The following is a 12,434-nucleotide window of genomic DNA, read 5'->3' as shown; positions in this document are numbered from 1 at the left end:
TGTCACTGGCCCTCATATGTGGGATCCGAACCGGGGCCCTCTGGCATCCCAAGCGAGTTCTTAACCATCGCGCCACTCGGCCGGCCCTGTACTCCACAATGTTGACATCTGTTTCTTGATGAGCATTTTCAAAACTTAATCAACCGAAAAGAACCAGCTTTGATTTAAATGAACATCACTATTGTTTTTATTGTTATTTTCTATCTCACCATATTCTATTTTTATTTTTATTTCATCTCCTTTCCTTCTTTCTTTAGTTTTACTTCCTCCTTTTTTTAGTTTTTTGAATTGAATATCTGGTTCATTAATTTTTTTCAACCTAATACATGCATTTAAGGTTATAAATTTACCTCTAAGCACTTTTCTTGTATCCCTCAACTTTTGATACAATTTTTTGTTGTGATTCAGCTCTAATTATTTCATAATTTGCATTTCTTTTTAATTCTCGACAATTCTTAGTCACTTTTTATTCAGTACTGTTCTCTACCATTCTCTGTGTCCTCTCTTCTAGAACTCAAATCAGACATTTGTTTGGAGCTTTTCAATCTGCCTTCTAAGGCATCTTAGCTTTTCTTTGTATTTTTCATTTCTGTATCTCCCTGTGCTGTGTCCTGAATTATCAGTTTTATCTTGAAATTAACAACTTCACTCTTCAATTGTGTCTCATTTTCTATTATGCCCATTGAGTTATAACTTGCTATATTTTTCATTTTCAAGATTTCAATAATTACTATACACACACACATATATAGTTTCTTGGTTGTCCTTGTTCAATTATAATGTATTATGTTCTGAATAAAAAAAGGGAAAAATATATTTTAAGCTAATATACTTTTAGGTAAAATATTCTTTGAAAGGTTCTCCATATAAAATTCTTCTTTAATGTCAAAAGAAAAAAAAAGCTTCTTAAAAGTTCTCTTGACTGTTATTCTATCTACCAAATGTTATCCCACTGTGCCCACCTGCATCAAGGCATGGAAAGAACAAGTTCTATTATCCCTATTTTAGAATTGGAGAAACTGAAGCATAGTAAAGTTCTTTTAAAAATACTTTCTCCAACTTTTTTTTTTTAAATATCAAAGCCACAGAAAAGTTGAAAGTATAATGTATACCTACCTATATGCCCTTCACCTAGGTTCAAAATTAACATTTGCCACATTTGCTTTACCTATCTCTACACATCCATACACCACATCCAAATACCCACAATTTCTTTTCTGAGCCCATTCCTGAACCCATTATGATACTTCATTTCTAAATATTTTGCATGTACCTCTAAAGAATAAGGGCATTCTAAATATAATCACTATACCATTATTATACCAAAGAAACCATGAGATTAAACAATCTCTTATATGCAGAAGTAGACTCAAAAAATTACTTAAATCATCTGACTAAATGTTATTTAATAAGTGTTATTATCCAATTGTCTAATTGGACCTAAATGGGTTCTCTGGTGATTATTTAGAAGTGATACTTAATCTGTCAAAGAGCTTTTCCTTCCTCAATGACCTTCAAAATAGATTTACTGTTTCATCAGACAGGTATATTAAATCCAAGCATTTCTGAAAATCAAGCAATAATCTTCTAAGATAGTCAAAAATTAAGTATCCTGAATTTCTAGTTTGCTTTCTAACACTGCAGAGTCTTAATGTAAAGCTAATCTAATTAATTCTCTCAAACCTATACACTGCTTTGTAATGTGCCAAAGAAGTTTATATTGTACTAAACAATTATAATTTTGCAATATTGGCTTTAAAGGAAAAATACTGTTGTTCTTAAGAAAAACATACAGTACAAACAGGATTGATAAGCCAAATGTACCAGTTTTATTAATGAAAAAACTGGTAAGTACATTTGTAAATCTACATGAAAATCAGATTTTTTCAGTGGATACAATTTAATCTTAGTCACTGACATTAGGAACTAAATAAGATAAAACCAGTAAGACTCTATCCTTGCTCTCAAAGACCATACAAGTCACCTTAAGAGTTTTATATATATATAAAAAATAGCAATGTAATCTAAAGTTCATATTTAAAGGCTAAAACTGTATCATACAGATAAGAATTATATCTATAATATCAAAGAAATGTTTAAGATAAATCTACAATCAAATAGCTAACAAGAGTGTGTACTATGTGCCACTAGGCATTGTTCTAAGTACAGTCCATAAATTAATTCAATCCTCAAAGCAATCTCATGTTTCTACTGATTGAAACAGAGGTAACATTGAGATGCAAGCATAAAAGGATTTATGTAAGGGGTAGGACTTGACCTCAACCTAATGTGCAGAACAGTACAATGGAAATAAAATGGAAAAGCACAAGCCAAAGTATAAATATGACAAGTACTCAGGTCAGATCAAAACAAAAGTTCTAAATCAAAGAAATTAGGGCTAGAAAAATAGGATGGGATTGGATTAAGAGAGGTCTAAGTACCCAACAAATGGATGAAAATTTTATAAAACAGCTAGAGCAGGGCATCACTACAGTGCCCTTTTAGAAATGGTAACCTGATAACAATGCAAAATGAGTGAGAAAGAAATCAGAAGCAAGGAAATGTCCAAGTCTAACATTTACACGCCAGCTCAATAAATTATCTGGCACCCGAGGAACAAGAGAGCACACACTAAACCAACTGTGCCACCCTTCACATCAATAAGCTCATCCACTATGAACAAGGAAGTGGTAAATATAATTGCAACATGCCCTGAACTATTTTCCCAATATACCTTCAATGAAGTTAAAAAGTACACTGAAAACTATGTCAGTAAAAAGTGCTAGTCAATTAATATACAACTATTTGTGCTGTTCAGTAAGTACTGTGCCAAAAGAATTTGGCCAAATTTGGCATAAGCATAAATTTTACAGTGCAAGTATTTACTTCAATAAAAACAACATCACAAATAAAGGAATTTACAAAATAATTCAACATAGAACTTCTTTAAATTGCTTTAGAACAATCACACACTGTTTACCATAAGGAAATAAACATACAATTTTTATGAACAGCTATTATGTAAGTGATACACTGAAACTAATGTCACATTTATTCACACACTAATGAAGAGCTAGGTATTTATCATCCATACGACAAACTCCATAATCCACATCAAAAAGAAGCTACTGCAAAAAACTTGCTTCTTGTAACTAAATGAACTCCTTGTAAAGAGAAGAACTGTGAAAATAAAAAATCTCAAATTTGTGAAAACTAGATTACTTACCAGTAACTTGAGTTATCCTATTGGGTCTTTTCCCTCACAGATCCACCTCTCTTGCCCTTCTGTCCAGCATGAGACTCTTCCTGATAGGCATCCACTGGAACTGAGGGGGCATGCAGTACAGATGTATATGTAAGAAAGTTGGGGGGAGGGGATTTGGAAGATGCTAGAGACATGCTTCAGTGCACTTGCTTACCTTCCTGAAATTGGAAATTTCAACGGTTCCTTGGTCCTCGAGGCATTCACAATAACTTCAAAGAATGTGGATCTGTGGAGATTACCCAATAGGAGAACTCCAGTTACTGGTAAGTGATCCAGCTTTTTCTTCTCTATCAGAATAAGAAGATTATTTAATTTTATTTGAGATTATTAATACATGTAGAACAACAGGGAAAGGGTTGTAAATTCACCAGATAACCACATATGTATGCACCAAAGTAAATACAGAATCAATACGCTAACTACAATGTCAACAAAAACTTTTGGCATTATCAGAAACATAAGCAAAAGAAAATTATTTGAATGGGTTCATTTTTTAAATTTCCACTATAGTGGCAGCTATATTTTAATAAACAAAGATATCAGCTATCAGACTATTCCATTTCAATGAAACACCATCATCATTTTTATTATTAGTACAAGAATAATCAGTTGATCAAAATCGGTCATTTCTTAACTAGCCACTGTCATTAACATTCACTGAATTTTGGTGTAGAGGTCACGACAGCGGGTTAACAATCTATAAGACTTCAGATAAAAAGCATCAATACAATTCCCATTTATCACTCAATAAGTCTTTAAAATAACAATTTGCCACCTATAACAAACCAACCACACACATATAAAAGTATACCAGGCCATGGGTAAGTAACAATGCTGATTTTAATTTACATACTTGTACAAAGTAGTAATATTTTTGATTAACTGTTATACCTTTAAACTGCCTAAAAATGCACCTGTCATTAAAAAAAAACAACAAAAAAAACTATTGCCAACAAAAGAAAAAAGATCTCTCCAACAGAACTTTATCTTCAAGCTCACATGAAGATATACTATTACCTTTAACTCAATAAATATTAATCAAGGAAATGTTCATTTTAATGTGCTAGCGTAAAAGCAGTGATGACTTCAAATACCAGTTCCTGTTGAAGATACCGATGGTTCAGTAATACTCCTCCCTTTTACCATTATGCTTCTAAATAATCACCCCCTACCTTCAAGTAACTCTGGTTTCATGTTTCTTCATTCTATGGAAACAAATTAAAGATAATGTATATCTTTTCCTTTGTTTTAAAAGTAAATAGCATAAAATAGTAAAAACAAATTGAAAATGTAATTCTAATAAAAATCTTACATTTCACAACTGCCATGAGGTAATGTATTTCGTAATGGCTGACAATACAACATATCAAAATTTGTGCTAGATTTCTTTTAAGATAAAAATTGTCTTAGATAAATTATATCCATTTTTCTACAAATGAGTTTAAAAACTAACTAATGAATGCATTTGTTTATAAATGACCCATTCATTCAAACAGGGATACTCACAGACCTCCATTTCTACCTATAATACAAAGATAAATACCGAAGGGTTATCTAGTTAACTTTTCTAACTAAATTCCCAATTAACTTCTATGCCCTGAAGAATGAACAAGTACATGGCACAAAGGTCCTGCATGGTTGGGTTGAAAAAATAGACACAGGAACAATAATGCAAATATTTTATCCTTATGGTATGAGCTACTATAAAAGATGTTATTAAGAACTAAATAATTTCCAAATGTTATTTATAGCAAATGCAGTCTCCGTTTAAATTTAAATCTTATGAATTTAAAAGAGAATCAAGTACATTTTTTAAAAAATTAAGTGAATTAAAATATCTTGAAAATATTTTAAGGTAACCAAAAGGTTCACTTAGGAACCACCATTGAAAGCTATGTTTGTTGCTGTTATCATGCCACAAGCTCAACATAGATTTTATCAGAACAGCTTAGAAAAAAAATTCACAATATTAAAATGCTCTATTCAAAAGTATCTTGTGTAAGCTCTAATAATTATAATACTCATCCACAAAAAAGGTACTCATACGCCGTAGCAACCAAATCAATCATTTCACTAATGAAAATCTATTCCATCAAATCAATCTGAACTTATGAAAAACTGCTCAGAAAACAATGTTGTAGCTTTCACTTACACTAGTACCCACTGGTTTGGACATTATATTTTGGCTAGAAGGAACTGAAATTAGAACTGGTTTTGATAATGTCAGGTACATTATTTTCTAATTTTCATTAAGATTTAAAAATCTAATGTAAGGTATTATGGTTGTGGAAAGTTGTTCAGGGTAAATCCTGGACTGGAATCCTGTAACAGTGTAATAAAATTTAATATAATACACATGTTCAATCATATTTAAGTGACATTACTGATGGTTTATATATAAATATGGGAGAATGTGCATGCGTGTGCATGTGCGTGCGTGTGTGTGTGTGTGTGTGTGTGTGTGTGTGTACAGAGTTAAAACTCAACCAAATTAGGGTTGCAAGTGAGTTATAAACTTACTTAAGTTATTTACAGAAACTATCCTCTTTTCTACTCCTTAAATAGCTCTATCTCATAATCTAGATAAAGAACAGAATCTCGCTTTAGCTGTTTTTTCCTAGCTGGACCCTCCCTCTCATTATCATCCTAAGGGGAAAAGTTCTACAGAGCACAGCAGTTAGAAACAAAAATTACAAGACTGCTACTTTGTCTTTCTTTTATACATTTGACAAAAATTTATTGATTCTATTGTGCCTTATCTCCCTTTCCAGTGCCATATGCTACGCTACCATCAGGGTCCTCTAATTATAAATACCATCTCATTTCCTAATCAAAATTTTCCTTTCTCTCAGTTTTATACACTACTTTCCCTACATCAACCAATAAACAAACAAAAACAGTACTGTTTCTTGTTAATGCAAATTAGCCTGAAATTAAGATGGCAAAAACCATATTCATCTGTAAAATAAGGTAACAACAGAACCTATTTCACAGGGCAGTTGTAAGAATTAACTAGGTTAATGTAAGTAAAGTGTTTAGAAACAATGCCTGAATCTAATCATATATCAAACTTATTATAAGCACCCATAAATGGAATTATTTTCAAATGATTTTGTAACATCTTTAGAGGGATATAGTCTAAGGACTAAAAGAACTATAAAACTCTAAATTTCACTCAGATTTATCGTCTGTATTAATTTTGGTACTATTATTTTAAAACTATATTCTTTATATTGTAAGGTAAAGAAAAGCAATAGTTTATGTTACTGATTAGGAATCACGATTTGCAGCATAAAAGAGCTACAAGGCCTTCTGAGCTTCTTTTGCTTGGCCTGCTCCAAACTCTTTGGCGTGTACTTTCTCTTCTATTAATGGCCCTGGAGCCATTCTCTACTGCTCGGGCCGCTTCTGCTTCTTTGAAATGTATTTTTTCTTCTAATAAACTGTCCTTTTCTGCAGCTTGAAAATAAATAAACAAATAAATAAATAGAAGAGCTACAAGAACAGGTTAATATTAAAAGTGAATTGTAAATATCACTATTCAATCATATTTTTTAAAAAATACATATAATTTGGAAATAGTTAAAACATTCTAGACAGTAGTTACTAAGTAAATCACTATCATTATCACACTAATATATGAATTATATCTGTTAATACTACACAATCAGCCATTATATTAGATTTACTTTATTAAAGGAACCTACTCAGACTTTTAAAGCTGCCAGAAACATTTACACAAATAATTTTTCATGTCTCAATACCTAATTTTCATAAGCTAGGACTTTAGGACTGTTGATAAATTCCAAAATCAAAGTTTGAGATAAACAGTATATTTTTGTATTGACTGACATTTGATCGTAGAGATATTAACATTCAAACTGTCTGGAGAAGCTAAAAAGGAGAAATGCTGGCAGGTAAGTAAGCTCCAGTTCCCTAGAGCCCTTGCTCTGGACGGAACAGCCCCTCCTTTATCTATTTTATGTTTTGGGTTTCCCCCATATGCCTCCCTTTCAAGAAAGAATTCTGCAACAGTGACAAAAAGTTTTAAACTTTAAAGGGTAGTGTGGTGGGCAGCCTCTAAGAGGGTCCACAATGACCCCACCCTCTGGTACGTATGCTCGTCTGTAATCCCTCCCCCTGAATATGGGCTGGATTCAGCGGCTCATTTCTAAGGAACAGAATCGGGCAGAAATGAGATGCCACTCGCCCAGATTAGGTTATTAAGACTGCAGCTTTTGTTTGGGGGCTCTCTCTTTGGGGTAAGCACGATGCCAGAGTGGTGAGCAGTCCCCTGGAGAGACCCACATGGCCAAGAAATGGATGTCTCTGGACACTAGCAGTCCTGAGGCTGCCAACAGCCACGTGAGTAACTGGGAAGCAGGTGTTCTCAGGCCTGCTGACAACCACCTGAGCGAGCTTCGATTCTCCCTCAGATGAGCCTGAGAGACCATGAGCCAGAGCTACCTGCTAAGGTGCTTCTGAATTTTTTTTAAGAGTTGTCAAATTTTTATTTTGCTTAGAACACTAATAAAAAACTCAAACAAGCTATCGTTTACCACCCTCTTTTGTAAAAACTGCTTCTTAACAACAAAGTATGATGAACATGATCTCAGAAAAAAAGAACAGGACTTTAATTGAGTATATTTACTTTTATGTGGCCCTCATTTTTTCTCATTTTTGCCAGAGTGCTTCTGAATTTTTGCCTCAAAAAAAGCAAAAAATGTTTATTTCAGCCACTTTTTGACATAATTTGTTACACAGCAATAGATAACTGATACAGAAAGAATATAAAGTAATCCATATTAAGCTAAAAGTGGCAAAGTAAATGTCAATTTAACTGCCTAAAAAGGAGCTCAAAGAAAAATAATACCTATGGGTGGGGGCCCATTTCTGAATTTGGCTCTTGGTTTTTAGGCCCAAAAATTCAGTCTAAAACTAAAGCAGAGAAGACTCAATGACTGAATTTTACCAACCATCTTTACCAAACTGATTAATAAATCAGATGCCACCTTCCGGGGCATTTCCTTCCCAATATCAACGTATCTAGATAGGGCCAAATAATTACGAAGAATTCCATAATGCACACAGTCCAAGTGTGCAGCAGCCCTGGAAACTGGTTGCTACGGGTACTTTAAAAAAAAAAAGGAATGAAGATGTAGTTAATATAGATACAAAAAAGCCTACATTATTACAACCCCAGAATAAAGTACCATTCTAGTGAATGCCAAATATTCGGTTGTCGGAGAAGTCATGATGCATTTTTGCAAAAAACACAGAAAAAATACACCATAACTTTTCCAACAACCTGATACCTTAATCACATTAATTGATCTTCAACAACATTTTGATCTTCCTAATTTGACAGATACCCCAGTCCCTTAATTAAGTACATTTTATAAACCATATCTTAAAATGGGATACTCTGTAGACAGTTAATATTATCTACTCTTAATAGTTTCTAGTTCAAGGAAACATTTTCCTGATCCTACTCCAAAATGTCAGGAGCATTGTATGTACCTTTTAGCATCCAAGTTAATACACAAAAATACCAACAATAAGTCAATAAGGAAGTCTAGCCTTTACTCTGTAAGTATGTACTTTTTCTCATCTTTTCTGATTATATTAAAATTCATCTGACCAGATTCTAAGTCCTGCATTGGTTTTCAAATTAATTCTGAATAACCATCTCTAAGATGTTAAGTGCATACTTCCCATGTCAAACTAATTTTATAAAATTATGATTTTTCCTAACATAATATATTTCAATATAGTCTGAAGTTAACAGTGATAGTTTTCAAACTACTGCCTGTGTTCTCAGTAATAACTTTGTTATTCAGCACTCATAAAATCTGAATTGTGAATCACATGAAATCCAATGTACACCACAGATGACTATCACTTTACAGACTAAACAGTTTTATGGAAAATGCTGTGATTTTCGTGGTTAGCTGATCAATAAAGAGTGCTATGATTCATTCCTCCTAAAAACAAAAGATAAAGGCTTATTCAAACCACTTCTTCAAACCATACATGCTCCTTCACAATTAACCATGAAACTTTCCAAGTGTCTTCAAAGTTACTACACATTTACTTACCACTTAAAAAATTCTTGATACCAAGATGGGCCCAATCTTTTATTATTAATTCTCTTAATTTCTGTAGCTATCATCAGGAGCTACCTTGTAGAAGTACAGGCTAATTGATAGATTTTACTAGACAATTAAAGCTCTCTTATTTGACAAAGTTAGATACTACCATGATTTTACTCATCTCCTGAACTAACTATATTAACCTCCTTTATTTAACTTGTAGATATAATTCAGAACTGTTGTAACTATCATGAAAATTTTAGTACAAGCACTGTGCAGAATTATTACCTTGTCACAACTTAAAATGTAAACCTTAATGCCATAGTTGTTAAACTAGACATTACACAGAATATAAAGGGAAAATTAAGATTCTGTCTAATGAAAGTAAAGGCCATTTGACATGGCTGACCACATCCCCTCCTGTTGAAAACATTCTCTTCCCTCTATTTTTGTAACATTACACTTGCCAGGGTTTCTTATTTTGCATTTAATTTTTCTTCCTCCTCCATTTCTTTCTTCTTCTATGTGGGATGTTCCTCTTCTACCACCACAAAAAAGCAGTGATGTTTCTCCAGTTTCTGTCCTAGGTTCTCATTTCTCATGTGATGCAGTCTATTCTCTTCCTGATCAGTCTTACCACTCCCATGTCTTCAACTCAGTCATGTACACTGATGACTACCCAGTAAATATTTATAGCACTGTTCTCCTTCCTAAGCTTAAGCCATACATATCCCCTCTCAGGTTTCCCTCAGATACCTGAAATTAAACAAATCTAAAAGGAATTTACCTTCCCCCAAACTCGTTCTTCCTCGTTCCCTATGTCAGTGAGAGATACCACCAATTACTCAGATACTTAATTAAGCCAAAATATGGGATTCATCTTTGATTCTTCCCTCTCTACAACCCAACTTCCTACCTCCCACAGCTTTATCAACTATCAAATCTCATCAATTTTCTCCTAAACATATTTACAATCCATTCTCTCTCCCACTGCTATTATCTTTGTTGAGCCACTACTGTTTCATGCACAGACTATTGCAATGGCTTCCACTAAATGGTTTCTCTGCCTCTAGTTAAGATGCAACAAACAAGTAGGATGTAAGAGAGAATAAAATGCTATTGGCTGAAGTTTCAACGATGCATTGTATTCACGGCAAAAGAAAACATTTAAAACGCTGAAAAAGTTGAGTATGAATGAAACTTAGGCTGATATCAGTTGTTTTATCAAGTAAAATGGGCATAATCAAACATATTCCACCCAACAGGTTCATGAAATGAAATGAAATGGAATTATATTATATTAACATTCCTTAAAAACCAGAAGTGGAAAACAGTTTAAAGCAGCAACAGAAATCAGATAAATGATTGAGCTTTTGCAGTTCAGTTAGCATTATCAATACCTATGCATGACACAGTGACAGGCATTGGAAATTCTTAATATTATTTACAATTATCTTTTTTATTAAGAATTATGCTAGGGCCGGCCGAGTGGCGCGATGGTGAAGAACTCGCTTGGGATGCCAGAGGGCCCCGGTTCGGATCCCACATATGAGGGCCAGTGACACTGCCCTCTACAGCTAAGATCCTGAACAACAGCTTAACCTGGAGCTGGGCTGCCGTGAGTCGCCGGCGACGGCGTAGGCTGCAGTCCCTGTGGCAGTGGATTGCCATGGGCTACCGTGTGTAGCCAGCAGCCAGCGTGAGCGGCCAGCAGCCGCAGTGAGCGGCCGTCCAGAAGCCGGCGACTGATCTGCCTCGCCCGGGAAGAGCGCAATGATGGTGCCAACTTGGGCCAGTGAAGCAACGTCCTCCACAACTAGACTGAAGAACAAAACGACAGCAACTTGTCTGTTCCCCTTTCCCCAATTCCCCAGCACTGTTCCCATCCCCCCAATTCCCCAAAAAAAAAAAAAATCTTTAAAAAAAAAAAAAGAATTATGCTAAGGCCCTTACATCAATTATCACATTAACCATCACCAAAAAGACCCACGGTTATGTGACTGTAAGTGGTAAGGTGGGAATTTAAACTGAAATATGCTTCCAGGACCAATGGTACTACTCTCAAGGCGACAGCAGTTCAGAGAAGGGAAGAGAAACAATAACAAAATATTTCAATACACTATGTAATTACAATCATCACCTTTTACATAGAATGCTGTAAGTAATTAAGAGGGATAAAAGAATGCTTCTTGCTTGAGCAATCATAAAAAATTAGAAGTTTTTGAAGGATGGGAGAGCGTGTGGCAGAAGAAACAGCCTAATATACAAGGTGATACAATGGTCTAAGAGAGCCCATGACCATGCTGACAATCCAACCTTGAAAATACTCTTTAATTACAGCAAATAATAAAAAAGGCTACTTTTAACTGTTCAGTTCTTAGGTCTACATGCACTGCTTACTACTATTATACTACCAAAGTATTTTCTAGATGTTAAAACTTTTACTGGTTAGGCCCACTCACACACGCACGCACACGCAAACAGGCGAACATACGCGCGAGAGGAGGGAGAAGAGGAGAGAGGGAGGATGGATAGGTGGAATTATCCCTAAAGCACTTTGTGGAAATGTTATTTTCTTAGTAGGAAACACTTATTCTTATGCTCTGGTTTTGTTAGTTACTCCACTAAAACCCACATATCTGGCAATAGGGGCTGTTATACCCCTATATGAATATTAACACTTGTATATTTCATGTTTTTAACTAAGAATTTTTGAGGACTTATTATATATACCAGATACCTTATCAGCCTTGGTCTTAAAAAAAGAATAAAGTGTCTAAAAAGATGGGTGACAAGGAAAGACACAGGGAAGAAGGGGGGAAGAAAAAGCTTTTCAAGAGAGAAAACTTCAGATCTCCCCACCACTATACAAAACTGCTCATTATCAGCTCTTACCTTTGAAATGTGAGGCTAAGAAGTCCAGTCACAATTAACCCAGACTATGCTGAGCCAAAAAATATGAGTGGTAGATAGCTAAACAGATGAAACAGGGCAGTGCTTTTCAAAAACAAAAAATGTTTTGACAGCAAAATATCTTTACAAAAAAATCAAGACAGGGCCAGCCAAGTGGCACGCTG

The 12,434-nt window shown here is 34.4% G+C and overlaps 1 protein-coding gene across 9 annotated transcripts in view; it reads right to left on the bottom strand.

Moving 5' to 3' along the window:
• Nucleotides 1–12,434, bottom strand: part of YAF2 (YY1 associated factor 2) — a 79,078-nt gene that overhangs the window by 52,652 nt on the left and 13,992 nt on the right. For 2 of the 9 annotated variants that reach the window (XM_019660439.1, XM_019660441.1), the window contains exons 3-4: nt 4,438–4,470; nt 3,420–3,552 (exon numbers count right to left, since the gene is read on the bottom strand). The exons of 2 other annotated variants lie outside the window; for them this stretch is intronic. In XM_019660439.1, coding sequence (XP_019515984.1) covers nt 3,420–3,552; nt 4,438–4,459 — 155 coding nt within the window. In that variant the 5' untranslated portion in view covers nt 4,460–4,470. Of the gene's footprint in view, nt 1–3,226; nt 3,327–3,419; nt 3,553–4,437; nt 4,471–6,532; nt 6,637–12,434 lie in introns of those variants that run through there. 5 more of the 9 variants (XM_019660442.1, XR_002126009.1, XM_019660437.1 and 2 more) reach the window with 5 other exon arrangements.

Source organism: Hipposideros armiger, unplaced genomic scaffold (assembly GCF_001890085.2).
Source record: "Hipposideros armiger isolate ML-2016 unplaced genomic scaffold, ASM189008v1 scaffold_318, whole genome shotgun sequence".
Lineage (NCBI taxonomy): Eukaryota > Metazoa > Chordata > Mammalia > Chiroptera > Hipposideridae > Hipposideros > Hipposideros armiger.
This window is presented reverse-complemented; position numbering and strand designations above follow the sequence as displayed.